This window comes from Hypomesus nipponensis, chromosome 15, assembly GCF_054491055.1.
Source record: "Hypomesus nipponensis isolate SF chromosome 15, ASM5449105v1, whole genome shotgun sequence".
NCBI lineage: Eukaryota > Metazoa > Chordata > Actinopteri > Osmeriformes > Osmeridae > Hypomesus > Hypomesus nipponensis.
Genome location: NC_140375.1, coordinates 15,791,693 through 15,810,090, shown reverse-complemented (window position 1 = coordinate 15,810,090; position 18,398 = coordinate 15,791,693). Strand labels below are relative to the sequence as shown.

At 45.6% G+C, this 18,398-nt stretch overlaps 3 protein-coding genes across 5 annotated transcripts; 2 read left to right on the top strand and 1 right to left on the bottom strand.

Annotated features, from left to right (window-relative positions):
- The first annotated feature begins 56 nt into the window (after positions 1–56).
- Positions 57–1,852, top strand: lrrc51 (leucine rich repeat containing 51). Of its 3 annotated transcripts, none has more exons than XM_084674067.1 (5): positions 57–75; positions 454–513; positions 634–839; positions 980–1,128; positions 1,563–1,852. In XM_084674067.1, the coding sequence occupies exons 2-5, from the start codon at positions 462–464 to the stop codon at positions 1,693–1,695; spliced, it is 540 nt and encodes a 179-aa protein (XP_084530193.1). In that variant the 5' UTR covers positions 57–75; positions 454–461; the 3' UTR covers positions 1,696–1,852. The 3 variants fall into 3 exon arrangements, with proteins under 3 accessions (XP_084530193.1, XP_084530192.1, XP_084530191.1); XM_084674066.1 differs by having other exon boundaries at positions 66–90; XM_084674065.1 differs by lacking the exon at positions 57–75 and adding an exon at positions 105–236.
- An 83-nt stretch (positions 1,853–1,935) lies between these two features.
- On the bottom strand, positions 1,936–5,187 carry lamtor1 (late endosomal/lysosomal adaptor, MAPK and MTOR activator 1). The gene is made up of 5 exons (XM_084674068.1): positions 4,902–5,187; positions 3,946–4,088; positions 3,789–3,866; positions 3,561–3,684; positions 1,936–3,443 (listed from the first exon to the last, which is right to left on the bottom strand). Exons 1-5 carry the CDS (start codon positions 4,941–4,943, stop codon positions 3,351–3,353), a joined length of 480 nt encoding a protein of 159 aa, XP_084530194.1. The 5' UTR covers positions 4,944–5,187; the 3' UTR covers positions 1,936–3,350.
- A 450-nt stretch (positions 5,188–5,637) lies between these two features.
- On the top strand, positions 5,638–18,316 carry itpkcb (inositol-trisphosphate 3-kinase Cb). The gene is made up of 8 exons (XM_084674996.1): positions 5,638–5,724; positions 6,864–8,169; positions 14,171–14,270; positions 14,415–14,628; positions 14,831–15,035; positions 15,770–15,871; positions 15,969–16,040; positions 16,228–18,316. Exons 2-8 carry the CDS (start codon positions 7,039–7,041, stop codon positions 16,441–16,443), a joined length of 2,040 nt encoding a protein of 679 aa, XP_084531122.1. The 5' UTR covers positions 5,638–5,724; positions 6,864–7,038; the 3' UTR covers positions 16,444–18,316.
- Positions 18,317–18,398: the final 82 nt, after the last annotated feature.

The following is an 18,398-nucleotide window of genomic DNA, read 5'->3' as shown; positions in this document are numbered from 1 at the left end:
AAAGTAAACAACAAACTACATTTCCCACCCCGTCACCTTGGAAACGGGTTTGTTGGAGTGTGTAGTTCCAAAACAGTGTGAGCTCTCCATGTAAACAAAGCTTTCTGCGCCACGTTTACATGGCTAAATTCCTATAAATATTATTTTGCAACGTGTATACCACAGTCAATATATTGTTCATAGTTATAGATGATAGTGATAGTTATATTTTGAAGCTTTATCTCAATAGGATGCTGGTTAGCAAATTAAATGGCTAATGTGGAAACGTTTGTTGAATCTTAGTTCAAGTTTCTTTTTAACCAGCAGGGTGATGGGAGAAGCTTATTTCAAGTTGTTGTGCATTATATATAGCTAATGATCTGCTAACGTTAATATATTCATGTAGGTTCTTAGAATATCTCTATAAGACTTAAGTCTATAAGTCTACTATAAGACTTGTTTTACTTTCAAAAGGCTGAAAAATGTATGGAGCTCCGGTGGATTTTTCATTCAAAAGCCTTAGTTCCGTGGCAGGTAAAAACTTAATAATAATGTGACTGTTCCGGGCAACAGTTTACTGTTAATCACGTTCACCTTTCTCACTCACAATCTTCCTGTCTATCAACGTTTACTTTCTCTCACTTTTTCTCTAAGATGCACTGAACGAGGAGCCCAATCACGGACTGCGGCCAGTCAGAAAGAACTCGGAGGATAAGTTCTGCAGCCGTTCGCTACGTCTCAACAACAACTTCCTCACCGAACTGAGTGGCCTTTGTGAAACTGTCAAACACTACTTCTCTGAACCAGCTTTGCTGTCCTGGCTGGACCTCTCCTTCAATGACATATCACACATAAACGCAGTGAGTCTTCGTCGTCATGGTGTAGGCCTAGTACTCCATATCATATCGGGTTACTACCAACGGTCACCAACCGTCAACTTTATGCTCAGTGTGTTTTTTAAATGATTAAATCAGTAAATTATCAAATTAAACTCTCTCAGGTCCTCTGTGAGCTTCCAGAGCTGCGGGTGTTGTATCTCCATGGTAACAGCATCAGTAACCTTTCAGAGGTGGACAAACTAGGAGCCCTGCCCTTCCTGCACACACTCACCATGCATGGAAACTCTGTAGAAAACGAGAAAGGCTACAGGTACCGACACAAATACCCCCCCCCCCCCCCCTAACATCTATTTATATGTGATCATCCAATATGTTGGGTAGAAGTGAACTGGAACCTGCAGACACCCATAGCTCATCCTGTCCTCAGCCTCAAAAGGTTTTTAGAGTGCACCATCTGAGAGCTGTATGTGTGTGCTATGTGTAACCGGTGCTGAGCTAGCTTGCAGCTGTTTAGATTTCTGACAGGTGCTTAAAAGGAGCAGAGATCAGGGTCCAGTTACTCAGTGTTGCTGTCTGCCTAGCAACACCATTTACACATGTACAGTACCCAGGCTCTGTCTTAAATGAAATTAGGGTTATACACCTCTGAATACTACTTAGGGTTAAGAGGCATCTGCTTAACACATGTATTATTGTACATTAGAGGCATCCCATAATATTGTATCACATGTCTTTGTCTGTTAGGAGGTATGTGATTGCAGTTCTGCCTCAATTGAAAAAATTTGACTTCAGTGCTATAACACGCCAGGAGAGAACCCTTGCTCAAATCTGGCAGTGCCCTGGAAACCGTGGCAAAAGCGGTAGGAAGGGAACCTGACCTCTATCCATGGAAAGGCAACGAGAGAACTTGTGTAAGAAGTTCCTTGATCCCAAACTCAAGCTGGGAAGCTTTGAAATAAAGTATTATGTCAATTTTGTTTGATTAATTTTATTTTCCCTTTGTTGTGGTGAAGCTAGTAGATGTGTGCAGTTTTTGTTTCATTACAGAACTGCGGATACTACTACTTTCACTTCAGTTTCTCTCTCATCTCAAATTCAGGATCACACAAACCAAAACTTATTGTTGAAAGTCTTTAATGCATTAATCAATAAACTGGGAAAATGGATTAACATGTTGAAACTTTTTGGTACTAGCCTAAAAATGTACAAAGTAATCCAGGTAGTAGTATACAGTTGAAGTAACAGAACAAACAAAAAAATACTACGAGCACACAGCAAAAAGCCCAAATTAATTGTAAAAAAAAAAAAAAAAATCACAGCCCAGATCATCCCTTTAAAGACCTCAGAGAGGCATGTCTCTTACCACTCTCACTCTCCCCACAAAGAGGATAAATACACTTAAAACAGAAATAAATAATCACAAGAGCTCCTTTACCCTGCAGAGGGATAATCATGTTAATGTTGATCTCTCAAACTGCTGTTATGGCCGTTAGTTACTGCTTTCACAACAACAAATAAAAGATTACTTATTACAATCTGTTGATATTTTATTATTAAAAGTCTTCCACCTTTGTGTTTGAGGTGTTTTAGTGACTGGAAATACTCTGCTTGGCTACTTGCACAACCCCAGTGATGCCTTAGCATTCTGACCATCCAACTCTCAACTAAGAGGAGCTTCATACAATCTATTTCCTGCTTCTGAGGGAATCACACAATTATGTACAAAGGCATTGACATACATTTACAAGCCCCTCATCCGTATCCTGCCCCCGTCCTTTAATGAATCTGTTAAAGATACAAATTGAAGAACCAGCATCCAGTAAATGTATTTGAGCTATAGAACTGCAAAAAGAAAGAATTTCTCCTAGTAAACTCAGGCATTTAACCTAACGCCCCCCCCCCCCCCCACACACACACACACACACACACACACACTGAATGTAACTGCGCTCTTTATATGCGTGCCTGTTCTGGATGAATTAGGATAATGTATGCTAGGTCTAGATGCAAATCTTCCATTACAGTGGCTATGGCCTCTGGAGAAGAGCAAAGAATCCTTGTCTACCTACACATCAGTAAGTACACAACAGACCATGTAAGCTATCTTGCAAATCAATTAGGTGACGCCTGGCAGCTCATTTCTCAAAACAAAAATGTAAAAATACAGTGTTTTTTTTTTGTTTTGTTTTTACTATGATTGGAAAAAATTGTAAAATATCCGGACAAGTCTTAAACATTAAAAATATATGGTTTTCCAGAGCTGATTCTAAATGTGTGTGTGTGAAAGGGTTCTTTCTCAGTGGGGTTCTCATCAAACCATGGTGACTGCAGTCTTGGTTCAGCTATATGTGTATGTATAGGGTATCATTTGAGACTTGACCATTATCAGTTTTGTCCTGAGCTGTAGCTGTTAGTAACATTACCAAGTAGCACAGGGGTTGAGCTGTATGTATGCATGATGGACCTGGGGATGCGAAGAGGCGACAAAGCGAGAGTGGAAGCGGGGCGCTATGTCGAGGCCGTGTCACAGATTCAGGGGATAGCAAACTGAACCACAAGATCTTCTTTTGCGTCAACCTTGATTTGAGAGATTGCACTGAAAGCATAAGCTGCAATCTTGGACACCTGCAAAACAAATCGATATAATATTGAGATAAACCACAGCGTGTGAAGCCGACGACCATGTATGCACCATTGTTAATGGGCAGTGTGAATAGTAAATTGATGGTGCGTGTCTTTCACCTGTTCCACATCGGAGTATGGCACCAGATCACTAGCGAGCACTTGGTGAGGCTGGCTGGTGAGGGACGGGAATAGCTGGGGCTTCTTCTGAGAGAGACTACTGTTGAACACAGCCAGCTTTGTACTGAAAACAGACAAGCACAAAGAACATGTTAAGCCCAGACTAGACACAGTCACAAAGCAAACATCTAATAGTATATACCTGTGACTGACCATAACCTAACACACCTGTATTGCCGGGCTTTATCCATATACTCATGTTGCTCCATGCCTTGGGAGTCTGCAGCGGACACATCAATGATGTTTCTGAAAGGAACAGGGCCATACAGTTAGCACAATCAGTCAGTGGAAGGTTGCTTGCAGTTAGCATCTGTGTGAGTCTTACAGAGCTGTCTTGTGGAGGATGGATGTCAGGAGTGCCTGTTCGTCCGTGCGTGCTGATGGGACACTGGCAGGGCTCCATTCGGTGCCATTGAGGGGTTTGCTGTCGGGGTTCGGGTGGGGAATCAACGGCTTCCGCTCCGGATCCTGAGGAACAGGAAATACAAATATCATTATAGGCACAACTCCCCGGCTCCTTTGTCTTTCCCCATATATATGTTCATGATCAGAAGGTGTTAGCCATCGATAGTTCTCTATAGGCTACACCGTGTAGCACAGGTGCTAAAGGCGATGTAATATACCTGATCATGTACGTATTGTGCATTTCATCAGCACCAAACAAACCAAGTCTGATTTCAAACATCATCAGTCATTATCCGAGACCCACATAGGTGTTCTTTAAAAAGACAACCATTTTCCAGAGGTAAAGCTGACTCCTTGTGTTGGCCACCCTCCTCGCAACAGTATGAAAAGTTGTTGATCATATGACAACAACTGCAAAGTTGATTGGTCAGGACTGCAGTCCAAAGTGAACATGTGACTACGCCAATTTAAAACGCAGTGTCTGGCTGTTGTTAGCTAGTCGGCTGGCTTATCAGCAATTGATTATGTTGGATAAGCGACGCTGCGTGAACATTGGTCAATTTAATCCCATGCAGTGCAGTAGGGGCATGGATTACACATTCTGGACCCACAGACACACAGATACCTAGATATTAAATACATGTTTGGGTGCCGAGCAGGGAGCTAGGCTACAGTAGGTACGATATCTTAGCACTTGTTGTGTGACAAATTTCGCTAGCTTCACATAGTCAAACGCCACAACCACCGGAACTGATTTTGTCACTGCATACGACGATCGTATATAAATAGCTGAACATGAAGCCCTTGGGTATCTTCAATATCGACACGAATACGAATACATAATTGTTAATAGCTAATCGGCTAACGGCTACTTACCTGCTCTGTGGTCTCGTTCTCGCTGCTGTAACAGCAACCCATGTCGTCCTCAGGGCGTTCGGCGTTGTGCCAAACTATGCGACCCCTATCTCCAGCTTCTCTTGGCAAAAAACGGTTTAAAAGAGAAACCGACCACTTATCGGCCCTTGTGGATGAAAATCCAACTTCTTTCCTTGGTTTGGTTTCTTCTGGTAGCTTGATTGCTACTGTCAGCTACTCCTTGTACAACTATCACATGACGGGCACACTGGAGCTGAGCAATAACACAACTTGACTTCCGGCGTAAGTGAATCCAGAACGGAACTGCACGTACACTGAACATGTGACCTGGAAACACTCACCAGCAGGTTTAGGGTTGGTTTTCATACTGATAAGTCTCTCTTTTTATTTCGTTCATCAGTTTGCAAAAAAAAAGTTAAAATAAAAATGGCAGTCAATTAATTAGCTTTCAATAGGCAACCTCTACATCCAAAACATATACATAATTGTTATCATTGTATTGATTCATTATAAATAAACATAAATATATAAAACCTTATACTTAAGACTCTGATTGTTCCCCTTAATTAAATGCAGATTAATAGTTTGTGTAAGTCTGATTGGGGATTTGTCCTTATTCATGTTGAGGGTGTGTCTCAGTCTAAGTGTTTTGACATGGGCTTCCTCTTTTACTTCACCACGTTTTTACCTCACAAGATTATTGCACACATTGCTAAATAGATAAGCCACACTGTCATCCAACGGCATACTACTACACACTACACAACCACACTTCCCCATAGTTACTGACAGAGGAGTGAAGTTCATAGATGCTCTGTTGATGGTAGGTCTTTTCAAATTTAACTTGTATTGTATGTAGGCTTCTGTATTTCCAAGTTGTAATTCAAGTAAACAATTGCAGAATGTATCCGTTAAGGCTGCCATATTTCAATAGATAGAAGAATGCAGCTGTGAAGTGTTAAACTTGTGTAATGCAATTATTCCCTATCCCCCTGATCGTTGTATGTTTTATGCTATTTAATCTGTGACATGTCTACTTGATGTGGGAGCTTTTGAATCAGCGTAAATTGTCCCTGTGTTCAGTTTGGTCATTCTACGTTCTTTTGAGTTATTTATTCCATTGGTGTCACTTCCTGTCCACAAGCTTTCCTTTCTGATGAGGAGGCCAAGTTCCGCAGTAATGTCATTCTAGTTTCATTTTTATATTAGCCAAGATAATGATTACTGACTGTGTGAAATGTGGCTGAGGACAATAAGACATATTTTCCATAAAAAATTATATTTTTATTTTTTATATAGATTTCGGTTACCACCGCCCCACTCCAACTCTACATAGCTCTGTTGAAACCATACTCAACATTAACTAGGGCTGAGATGATGCTCTGTTGGGACTGTGGCTGCTTGACTGATACTTGTTGAGGGTCCAGTAAATGATGATAAATGATAAATATAGCTGAATCTCTCAAACTCCTCTGTTTTGTCATTGATGTTGCATTATACCTGAAAACCCCCCCAAAAATCTTCAGGCAATGTACAAAGACAGGGGGCAGCAGAATTCTGGACTGTTTGATCTCTGTTGGCTGTCAAGCTTACTTTCTTGGCTTTTACATCAGGAAGAAAGACATCCCCTTTTCTGCCTCTAACCAGATTGATTGGAAATGAGTGTAATTTTAAATATACAACAAAACATAAGTGGGATGGTTATATTTTGGCATGCGTGTTACCTTTTTATAAAAGAGGGAATAGTCTCACTGTTTCAATCAGCCTTACACTAATGTGCAGCATTAATATGCCATTTTGTTATGCTGTTATCCTGTTATGTTTTTTAAGTGTTTGGGAAGGATTTCTCCGTTTTTGTTTTCTGGCACATTGATGAAAAATGAAAATTTTAAAAAGGAAGAAAAAAAGGAGCCCATGTGTGATGATTTTTAATAAATTACTATGAAAATAATTTTGTTCCAGAAAAAACAAGACGCACTCAAAGAGGAGAAAATTAATCACGTTTACGACTCACCACCCGAAAATGTGAATCATTGGATCACGTGACGTATGCTGCTCTGAAGCACGAATGGTTACAAACTACAAGCTCTGCTACAACCCATCGTTGAAGGTCTGTGTCTGAACTACGGTATACAGAATGGGTCAAACTCGTTCTAGCCTCTTACACTCCCCATCCACGCCGAGCAAAGCGAAATGGAAACCAAGCAAGACAGCCAAACAACTCCATATCCGCAGATTTAAGAGTGAGAAGCCTGGGAGTGACCGGTTTAACAGGACTTCGGAAAAAAATAAGGTGTTGCCGTGCTTCGAGAGGAAGAACCAATCAACATGCCAATCTGCGCTGAGTCTAATCGGAGTTTCGGAAACACGTCTTGAATACGGACAAGAAAAGTTCAGAAGAGGCCACTTAGAGAGTGAATGCCTGAAAACCCCGGTCGGAGGTAGCCCAGCTGGAATACATCATGGGCAGATAAGGAATCTTAACATTGACAAGGTGAACCGGGGAGCGGCAAACTCGTCATCCGATGAGTCGAGTTTGGAAAGACGGGCCAGTGGACTCAACAGTACCGGCTTCGTGGCCAAGCCGAACGGCGGCCAAGGAACGACTGCAGGAGAGGATCATGCCTGGGATTCCTCAACAAGGACAATGGAAAACGAGACTATCGGAGACAGTTGTCAGGGTGGAGTTAATTCTGAGGTGGAGGAGTTGTCACGGGCTGTAGGCTCTGTACTGTTGCGCACCTCTGGCCAAGACGTCAGATCTTTCGCATCGCTGAACTCAGCCTTATCCACAGAGAATGAGAAGCATTTAAGATGTACAAAAATGACCAAATCTACTACTGTTTCGTCTCGTGTCGACAGGCCGTCCTACCAAAATAACTTTTCAGTTGATTCCTCCAATCAAAAGGACACATCGACCACCAAGTTACATAGTCCAGTGGGAAGCCAAAGTTTCCCCGGTACAATCCCGAAGCTTATCATAACCAGTGACCCGAGTCCAAGTGGGTTTCAGGAAACGGTGGATCACCAGAACAGGGGGTCGTGCGTAGACCTTCACCCCGATGACGAATCGCCCTGCTCGGACAGTGGCTGCGGAGGCTCCCCCGCGCTGATGCGCTTTCCCCGAAAGCTTTCCAGCTCGTCCTCAGCCGGCCTGTCATCCGCCTCATCGTTTGACGAATCTGAGGATGACTTCACTGGTAGCGACATCGAATCCAGCCTCTCCCCGGCCAGGTGCTACTCTCGCAGTCCGGACGAGGGCACAGGGGTGAGTGCTCATCTCTGATTCACGCTGCGAAAAATGTCTACCCGAGGTTAATTGGGAAATATGTGTTCTGCAGGTATAATGATTATAACTGTATGTTTCTAGCCTACTAACACAGTACAAAGAAAAGAGCAACAGACACAAAAACACTAATACGTTTTCCTGATTCATGCAAAAGTTCCCCTCTGAATACCAGTTTCTGCGTAGTGGAGGGTTGAATAGGGTAGTGTTTGCTTCAAGGCTTGGAATATTGAATTCAGTATCATGAATCAATGATTCTGAGTGGTGGAAACTGGAATGGAACGAGAAGGATCTGCAAAGGGTTTACCCCATTTTCAACCCACTGTTGTTACAGCCTTGTGGTTTCTCATGCTGTTAAAGAGGTTTGGTGGGTGTGGAACTGGGAGGAGATACTACTCAGTCACTTTCTTGTTGAGTTTAATTGGGGTCGTAACCAACACATTTGAAATGTAAAATATGTTGTGAATAACTGGTCGCCTCACTTGTTCCTATGGGACGTTCTGATGTTTTCGTTTTGAGGCAAACCCCTTTGATGCATCTTGACGAGACATGGCTGGAATGAATAGTCCTTAAAAGCAGGATGTCTTTCCAGGAAATAGAACAATATCAGCACATGCTGTCTTCCTGCGTAGTACACACACTCACACATACACACAGACGCATGCATAAACTCTCTCTCTCTCACTCTCTCACCCTCGCACATGCTGTTTATCTCTAAATCGTTCCTCACCCAGATAGATATATGGAAATAGTTTTCTTTGTGATCTTGTTAAACCAGTTGGAATGTGTTACCTTGCATCAGGATTCCCGGCCAAAGACCAAGGCCCCTCTGCATATTGTCGGCAAATAACCAGGACAGCTACTGCAGGAACTATTTCAATGGTCATAGTGAGCTCTGAAACGTGGTTGTATGAGACTGGTTATGCATGCAGTCATCCATGGTTGTTAAAGCTGACTGTACTAGATGGAGCGGAGTGTCAGAGCTTGCGGGCGTCTGTTGTTATTGACCAGCCGTAAGCTGTCTCCACACTTTTAGAGAGTAGCCAAACCAGTTGTTATACTCGAAGTGCTCGCATTGCTCAGTGACGCCAGCATATGCTTGCTGAAGCTATATTCAGAAGTAGAGGTACACACACACTCACAAACACAATCTGATGCATTCACAGCTTAGCATGTGTGTCATGGAAAATTTGTCAGACGGCAATTTAGTTGCTAGGTGACATCATTGCCTTATTTGGAAGTTCTTTCTTTTCTGCTGTCTCACCAGTCTTCCTCGAATCTTTTGCAGTTAAATGTTCTGCATATATTGAATCTTCTATTCCCTTAAAACAAATTTGTATCAAACTATTATTGTCTCTCTGTCTCTCTGAGTCTTAGATGTCTTTTTCTGACTGTATTTCTATCTATTTAACTTTGCACTTAAGGCCTTCTATTTTCCCCTCAAATACATTGAAACACCTTGAAACGTGGAACAGAGAGAGGAAAATAGAGATAAGTGGAGGATAAACACCCTGCCCACACACACACTCACACGCACATACACATGCGTACGCATACACGTGCATACACATGCGCATGCACAGGGCTGTGGTCGAGGTGTGAGCCGCGCTGCTCGAGCTGTGGAACAGTAAAGGGAAGTGGCTCTGAAGTAAACAAGGCCTGGAAAGAAGCTCACCACCAGACTTGAAAGACACCTTCAAGTTGTTACACAGACATTTTCTTTTTAACTTCAGTTCTTAAAGAGACTCTGAGCACCTTTCAATTGCGGCACTTTATTTTCTGATCTGATAGTGGGTACGGGTCGTCTCACAGCTCTCTCACTCTCTTTCTGTCTCTCGATGACAAGCAGGGAAAGAGACTAATATTCAGCCCACACACATACAGGTTGCAAAAAGTCTGAGCGATTTGGAACCCACCCCACCCCCTGCCTCGAGGGTAGCATGGTATTACCCCACCCCACCCCCTGCCTCGAGGGTAGCATGGTATTACCCCACCCCACTCCCTGGTGGTAGGGGGTAGCATGGTATTACCCCACCCCACTCCCTGGTGGTAGGGGGTAGCATGGTATTACCCCACCCCACCCCCTGCCTCGAGGGTAGCATGGTATTACCCCACCCCACCCCCTGGTGGTAGGGGGTAGCATGGTATTACAGTCATGTCTGTCGCTGGTGACTGTGATGAGAGATTGGCTCTGCATGGGGCTTTTTGAGAACGCAGGCCGATGGGGGATTAGAGGGGGAGAGGGAGGGAGAGAGGGAGAGAGGGAGAGAAACAGAGAGAGAGAGAGAAAGAGAGAGGGAGAGAGAGAAAGAGAGAGAGGGAAGGAGAGGGGGAGAGAGAATAAGGTTAAAGGGCAGCATAAGCAGATAGACGGCGAGGAAGAGAGAGAAGGATCAGTAGACGAAAAATAGACCTAAAGACCGCTTGAGACTGAGGGATAGAGTGAAAGGACTCGCGAGCTAGGAAAAGCAGTGCAAGCTGGAGGAACACAACAAGCCAGAGACAGGATATCTGATAGTTAGAAAGGGAGGTGTGACAGGGTGTTGAAACAAGAGAGATGGTGTGTTGGTGTGAAAGAGAACAGGGGGCGAGAGGGGAGGGAGGAGGTCAGAGTGATGGAGAGAGACAGCGAGAGAGATTAGTGTTACCTCATACAGGGGGGGAATGTTCACCCGATAATATAAGCTGCTGTATAGGAGCCTACCTCAGTGCTTGCACTGAAAGGCAGTCCCACTGCCTGACATGCACAGACAAATGCATGGTTAGCTTCATGCTAGCACTGTGCTAATTAAGGGGCAGATCAGGACAGGGGCATGAATAGACGCTAGACGTCGCTAGGCTAACGTCGCGCTAGATGCAACAGGGTGTCACCTGGCGAGACCCCGTGCTGATGGTGCGGAGTGTGTGCTGCTGGCTCCGCTCTCACCTGCTCTCCGCGTCTGTGTGTGCCTGTGTCACCGCCGGCCTGCTTCTGCATTACTGCGCCGTCGTGCAGGTAAGAACTGGAGCCCAGAGAAGAAGTGAGAGTAGAAGTGAGAGTGCGAAATTGAGGAAGGTGAGAGGAAAGGTCAGTGGGAGTTAGAATTCGAGTGTTCCCGAGAGTCAACGTGTGTGAGACCGAGCAACTATTTGAGAGAGTGTATGAGGGACTGAAAGATGAAGAATAATCATTTCCACTCATCACCACTCAGGTGAGGGCAGGTGGAGATATTCCAGAGGAGAGACAGCAGCGAGAGACGGTCTGAGAGAGACTAGTTGTTGCTTGACTACTCGCTGCTTAGTAGCCCCAAATGTTCTCAGGTATGGACATGTTTGGGGTATTCAGGTGTGGTGTTCTGTTATTGTTGTTTGAGAGACCTCAGCTTCCCACCCCCCACCTTTTTGTTTAAGATGTCTGTAAGCTCAGAGGATTTAGGGAGTCAGATGGCTGAGCGGTGAGGGAGTTGGGCTAGTAATCAGAAGGTTGTCGGATCGATTCCCCGCCGTGCCATATGACGTTGTGTCCTTGGGCAAGGCACTTCACACTACTTGCTTCGGGGGGAATGTCCTGTACTTACTGTAAGTCGCTCTGGATAAGAGCGTCTGCTAAATGACTAAATGTAAATGTAAATTTAGGATGATGGTCTGCACTGGATTAGACAGAGTAGGCCTTCAATGGCCTTTGACCTCAGAACGCAGGTCACAATTTGTCTGCCTGCTGTTGTACATAATGTACCTTTTATGTGTTTCCTGTCAATCAGAAAGGATTGGGCAATGAACACAGCGTACTGCTTCCTGGTTCTCGCTAATCCTTGCTTTCTGGCTGTCACCTTTTCAATCCTCTCAGTTGCTACAGCTGTCTGGGTTGAGGGACAAGGGATCAGCTGGTGATTGGACAAAAGCCTTTCTGTGGTCAACATGGCCCCTGACGGACAGGCACACTGCTGTCGTCATAGGAACGGGAGGGGCCCGAGTGGCAAAATGTCAGTGCTTGCTGTGTGTGTGTGTGTGTCTGTTTTTGTATGGAGGCTGTGACGAGCGATGACAAAGACCAGAGACACCCACTGCATTCCAAGCATTAGTTAGTGTAGTTGGTAAAGAAGGAGAGAAGGGAGGGAAGAAAAGAAGGGGGGTGAGGATGTTGAAAAGCTGACACCACATGGAGGTGGGAGGACGGCAGGGTGGGATGAGACTGTGAGGAAACAGGGTAGACGGGAGGGAGAAGAGGGGAAAACGCGAAAGCGGGTGTAAGTGAGGGAGAGGGGGAGGGGGGTCGAAGATGAAACAGGAGAAGTAAAAAAGCGAGTGAAAAGAAGGAATGAGGATGACATTCAATCTGGCAAGGAGGCGATGGAGGAATTCTGGTGCAAATGTAAGGAGAGACGATTGAGGAAATGAGTGGGAGACGAATGAAGATTTCTAGCAAGTAAACAAAAGAGGAGAAGACAAAAAGAAAGAAAGAACAGGACGTGAAATTGGGCTTCATGCCATGGTCTGTTAAGGCTAGTGCTAGGCCTGATGACAATGAAAGTAAGAAAGGTGAAATTACATCTGACTCCCTTTTAGATACACTGTCAACGCTGAGTGAGAGGTGTGTGTGCTCCAGTCCTGTGTGTGTTTTAACTCTGCAGGAGGCAGTTTAGTGCGCTGTTGTTGTCCTAAGCGACAGGGCCATGTGTGGGTTAAGCTGCTAAAGAGATTGAAGTGTCAGGTGTGTTTGAAGTTGACTGGCTGTCCTACCAAGTCACAGGCACTAAGACTCCTCAGTTTGCTCCATGTTCACCATACAGCACTACAGCAAGTCTATATCCTGTCATTAGCAGCTATGTACCCTCTCTGTCAAGCCTTACAGGCAAGTAGTGACCAACCGTCTGCTGTTTCACCATCAGTTCTCTTGATAGATTGGGACAGAAATAGACTGAGAAGAATGCAAGGGAGTGGAGGAGATACTTACACACACACACCCACACACTGAAACACCCTGAAACACACACACACATACAGACACAGAAACACACAAACACAAATACACACACACACCCACACACTGAAACACCCTGAAACACACACACACATACAGACACAGAAACACACAAAAAACACACACAGAAAGAAGCAGATACATAAACAGAAACACACACAAACACACAGAATTACGCACACTCTGCCTGAACTGCAGTGTTGCATTATTTTGCACTTATCATAAAAGTCTAGTTTATGGGGGCCCTGCTATTCCGCTTGATTGCCTATCGGCCATGGCCTCGCCCTTTTCTGTGTTTGCCTCTGTCTTCCTGACTTACGCTGTCTTTACAGCATTACAATGTCGTAAGCTCCCTGTTCCGTAGGCTGTCTCTACTTTCCCTTTGTCTCTCTCTTTTAAGGACACACTTTGACACACAAACACCCGCTAACACACACTCCCTTTACTTGATGGAAGCACTCTTGCACATGTTCCTTCTGATCACGATTTGTCACAGACACGTTTCCTAATTCTTTCCCTGTCTGTGTGCAATGGATGTGGTGTACTTTTGTGAGTTGCTTGCGTCAGAGCCCAGTGCACAGTGACCTCGGTCCTATGTTTCCCAACAGATAAAACATACTCCCCTGTGTGTGCGCACACACACACGGATACACAATCAGACAGACACAGACACACTCAGACACACAAATGGTAATTGAAACTCGCAGACATTGGGACGTCTGTTTTGAGTCCTGGTAAATGTTTTATGAATGGGCCGTCCATGACGGGAGTAGCCCAGCCTTGATAGGAGACGGGTGGGCTTCACAGAAATCTGTTTGTGTGAGTGGGAAGGGGGGGGGGGGGGAGGAGGGTGCACGACTGCTACAGAGATGATCTTCTCCCTTTGTCAGTGCCTCTCACTCTCTCTCTCTCTCTCAACCTGTGACATAGCAGAGACCTGTGTGAGATTTAGTTTTAGGCTTGAGGCTTCTCACGAACAGGCATCCTACCCAGTCACTCAGCCATCCCGTTCTCTCCCTCCAGAACAAGCCTTGGCAGAAGGTAAAGACCATGGTCCACTGGACACCTTTTGTGGTGTCATTCAAGAAGAGATACCCCTGGGTGCAGCTCGCTGGCCATGCAGGTATGTGGGCGCGCACACACACACACACACACACACAGTGGCCAGTGCATATCTCCTTCTTCCCACTTGCAATCTCGGTAGTTAAATCTGCATTTAAATCCTTTGCCTTCTTTTCTCGAACGCCCCTCTCTATTCTCCTCCCAGGTAACTTCCAGGCTGGGGAGTACGGCCGCCTGCTGAAGCGCCACAGCGAGTGTGAGCAGCAGTGTCTGGAGAAGCTGATGCAGGACACCCTGCGGCCCCACGTCCCCGGCTACCACGGCGTGGTGCAGAAGGACGAGCAGGACTACAACCTGATGGACGACCTCCTGGCTGACTTCGACTCGCCCTCCATCATGGACTGCAAGATGGGTAGCAGGTGAGGCTGGGGAGGAGGAGGAGGGAAGGGGGGAGGAGGAGAGAAGGGGAGGAGGAGAGAAGGAGGGAAGGGGAGGAGGAGGGAAGGGGGGCGGTCGTGGAGAAGGAAACCGTGGTTGTAGCGCGCTGAATCTCTCAGCCAGACTGTCGCATACGCGCCCCTCGGCGGGGGCAGGTGCGTTAACCCCTCGTCTGCCTGTCAGGACATACCTGGAGGAGGAGCTCAGGAAGGCTCAGGAGAGGCCACGCCTACGGAGGGACATGTACGACAAGATGGTGGCCGTGGACCCAGCGGCCCCGACCGAGCAGGAGAGGGCCCAGCAGGGGGTCCTCAAACCCAGATACATGCAGTGGAGGGAGACTCTCAGCTCCACCGCCACCATGGGGTTCCGCATCGAGGGCATCAAGGTGAGGCCGGCAGAACACCTCGGGGAGGGGGGAGGGGGGAGGGGGGAGGGGGGAGGGGGGAGGGGGGAGGGGGGGGGGTCACAAACTCCAGAGGCTATTTCAAAGTTAGGAGACAGCATAGGTGTTTTCTCTCTTCATGTTGTTTTGAAAAAAAAGTCCAAGTTGATCCTTGGATAAGGAAGGACAACTCAACAACTCTTCCTGACGGGGAAAAAAGTGATGTGCCCCCCCCCCCTCCTCCTCCCCCCCACACACACACACACACACACATACACACACATACACACGCACACACATACATACACACACACACACACACACACACACATACACACACATACACACACACACATACACACAGGATGGCTTCAGTGGTCTGTGAATGAGGTCATATGCTGAAGGCACATCACAACAATGGAAATGCGCTCACCTCTGTTTTATATGGAAATAGTTGCAAAACAGGTGGTCAGTCTTCAAAACACAACACACATTTCGTATCAGCCATGTGACATCATACCCAGTCTCACCCTCCTTTCTCGTTACGTTCCATTAGAATAATGTGGACGTATCGGTTTGTGGCTTTAGGCCAGGCTCCAGATCTAGATAAACTAGTGCTTCTTCTGGTCCAAACACTGACAAGAAATATGCCCCGTTTTTTTTGTATTACCTGGTAACCAGTTAGTGACCATCAGTGACTGACGGTCACTAACTGAGGGTTTTGTGATTCTCCGTAGAGAGCAGACGGGACATGCAACACCAACTTTAAGAAGACAAAACAGCGAGAGCAGGTGAAGCAGGCCCTGGGGGACTTTGTGGACGGAAACGTAGAGATCCTGGTAGGTGTTTCCAGCGGCGGAATGGACTGCAAACGAACCTAAAGTCTGAGGAAAATTTGAGTTCTTTAATGACTCTCTCCTTCTTCCCCTCTTTCAGAAACTTTACCTGCAGCGTTTGGAGGAACTACGCTCCGCGTTGGAGAAATCCCAGTTTTTCAGGACGCACGAGGTGAGACACATCTCTTTGCACTTGCTCCCAGCCATCCTCAACAAGCCTGGCAGCTGAGTTATTATTGATGCATCTATCCAGTTAGATAACACACAAACAGGCGCATAAAGCTAATATATGTCTCCCACACGCACACATCATTATCTTTTTCACACACTCTCTCACCTCCCCTGTCTTCTTGCCACAGGTGGTGGGCAGTTCCCTGCTGTTCGTGCACGACGCTTCAGGACAGGCCCGCGTGTGGATGATTGACTTTGGGAAGACGGTTCCCCTGCCTGCCTCCCTCACCCTCGACCACCGGAGCCCCTGGGTGGAGGGGAACCGAGAGGACGGATACTTGTGGGGCCTTGACAACCTCATAGACATCCTCAGCACCATGCAGCCCGCTGCCTCTGAGCCCTGAGGGGGGGAGGCGGCAGGAGCGATGGAGGGTGGGGATCAGTAGAGAAGGACATTGTAGAACATAGGCAAAGTGGAGGGGTTGCTACAGATGGACGTCAGTGGGACTGGTGGTAAACCGCCCTGCCTGAGGGGAAGAGAGAGGGATGTAGGTGGGACTGGTAGTAAACCGCCCTGCCTGAGGGGAAGAGAGAGAGAGAAGATAAGCACACTGCAGATCTTCGGATGATGACGCTACTCCTTTTCAGCCTTTCCAGGAGAGAGAGAGAGAGAGAGAGAGAGAGAGAGAGAGAGAGAGAGAGAGAGAGAGAGAGAGAGAGAGAGAGAGAGAGAGAGAGAGAGAGAGAGAGAGAGAGAGAGAGAGAGAGAGAGAGAGAGAGAGAGAGAGACAGAGAGAGACAGAGAGAGACAGAGAGAGACAGAGAGAGACAGAGAGAGAGATCTTGGCCACACACAAACACAGAACTACTCTCTCCCCTTCTCTCCCTCTGCTGGCTGAATAGAGACATATACAACACTTCCTTTTGAAGTGACCTTCGAACCTTTGAAGAGCAATGGAGAGAATTCTATTTTTGCGAGGGACCATTGATTATTTTTTCTTTTCCTACTCACTGTACTAGTATACACCAACACTAATACTCCGGGCAGACCTGTATGTTTGAATTGACCCAGAGCTTTTCTATGTACATAGATGTATTTAATTTGTTTGCCTTCAAATAGCCTTTTTACTGTATACATTTCTGTGCCTAGGTTTGAGTATTTGAGAATGTTGTTTTTCCAACAGCGGGTTTGCTGATAGGATAGTCAACAAAAGATCAAATGTTTTTTCTAACTAAATGAAAACCAATTTTCTCTTGGTAAATGGTCGAGAAAATACAGAAAATGGTAAATAGCCTTTTGTATCTTTTACATTCCTTTTATATTGGGTCCATGACTCTGACCATGACCGGACTGCAGTGTATTGCACTGATGATTGTCGCAAAAAGCCATTGAACAAAGCAAGCTCTGTATGTGTGTATCCTGGGCTCATGGTTCGTAATTGTTTTTATTTAATGAAGGTTGATTCAGCTTAGATATTCAGTTACATGCATCTATTTTTGGTGGCTAAACTGAAGGGCATGTGTGGTTGTTTGAGTTACAAAACTGGAACAGGTTCATATTTTAAGCTTAATGATGAGTCTTACTGGATGAATAATTGATTTGAAGGGAGCTTTCTTTGTGTTATTGGTTATTGTTTTTAATGGGATAAAACTGTCTGTTAGACTGTGGACAAGCAATTGATTTCACAATCAACACAAAGAACTGGGTTGGACCGAGGTGAGTGGAAGCTATGGTATTGTGTCAGAGCTTACTTCTTTCCAATGTTTTGGTCATTCAGATAACATTCCAGTCCAAGTCTTCCTGTACCATGTTCTTCCACAGTGTCAGACAGCTCTGTGTGTGTGTGTGGATGTGAGTTTGTGTGTGTGTGTACACACCTGTGCGGTAGCCCTTTTTTTGAAAGAAATGTGTTCAATGTGGTGCATATGTCAGCATTGGCATCTTAGAGCTGGAATATTTATCTCTGGACCTACACCATGAAAGTTAATTTTCTGGAATGATTTTCTGTTTACAGACTTAAGTATTATGTCTTTCTATGTGTCCTCATGTTTATAATACCATCTGATTGTTTTCATACTGTTTGTGTGGTCTGGCTGGGAACTGGCCAGTGTGTGTCAGGGTCATGGGGTGCTGAGGTATTTTTGTAGCTTTTATAACCCCTGGGTTGCATCTCAGAATTCTGTGGACTGTCTGGGAAGTGAACACAATGTGCTGATGGGGGCGGACCGCGTCTCTGTCTAGAACACCATTGATTGCAATAAACTGGAATGAAGATCTTTTGGAATTGTTGTATTTTCTGCTCCAAGCTGGGGTTCACATTCTTTGTCGCTAATGTTCAAAAGACACAATGATGTATCA

Excerpts from the sequence above, each read along its gene's own strand:
- itpkcb (XM_084674996.1), top strand. The coding sequence starts at position 7,039 with ATGGGTCAAACTCGTTCTAGCCTCTTACACTCCCCATCCACGCCGAGC. Across the intron at positions 8,170-14,170 it reads GTCCGGACGAGGGCACAGGG|AACAAGCCTTGGCAGAAGGT; the intron begins GTGAGTGCTCAT and ends CTCTCCCTCCAG. Across the intron at positions 14,629-14,830 it reads GACTGCAAGATGGGTAGCAG|GACATACCTGGAGGAGGAGC; the intron begins GTGAGGCTGGGG and ends TCTGCCTGTCAG.
- lamtor1 (XM_084674068.1), bottom strand. The coding sequence starts at position 4,943 with ATGGGTTGCTGTTACAGCAGCGAGAACGAGACCACAGAGCAG. Across the intron at positions 4,089-4,901 it reads AGAACGAGACCACAGAGCAG|GATCCGGAGCGGAAGCCGTT; the intron begins GTAAGTAGCCGT and ends CCTGTTCCTCAG. Across the intron at positions 3,867-3,945 it reads ATCCTCCACAAGACAGCTCT|AAACATCATTGATGTGTCCG; the intron begins GTAAGACTCACA and ends TGTTCCTTTCAG.
- lrrc51 (XM_084674067.1), top strand. The coding sequence starts at position 462 with ATGTATGGAGCTCCGGTGGATTTTTCATTCAAAAGCCTTAGTTCCGTG. Across the intron at positions 514-633 it reads AAGCCTTAGTTCCGTGGCAG|ATGCACTGAACGAGGAGCCC; the intron begins GTAAAAACTTAA and ends TTTTTCTCTAAG. Across the intron at positions 840-979 it reads ACATATCACACATAAACGCA|GTCCTCTGTGAGCTTCCAGA; the intron begins GTGAGTCTTCGT and ends AAACTCTCTCAG.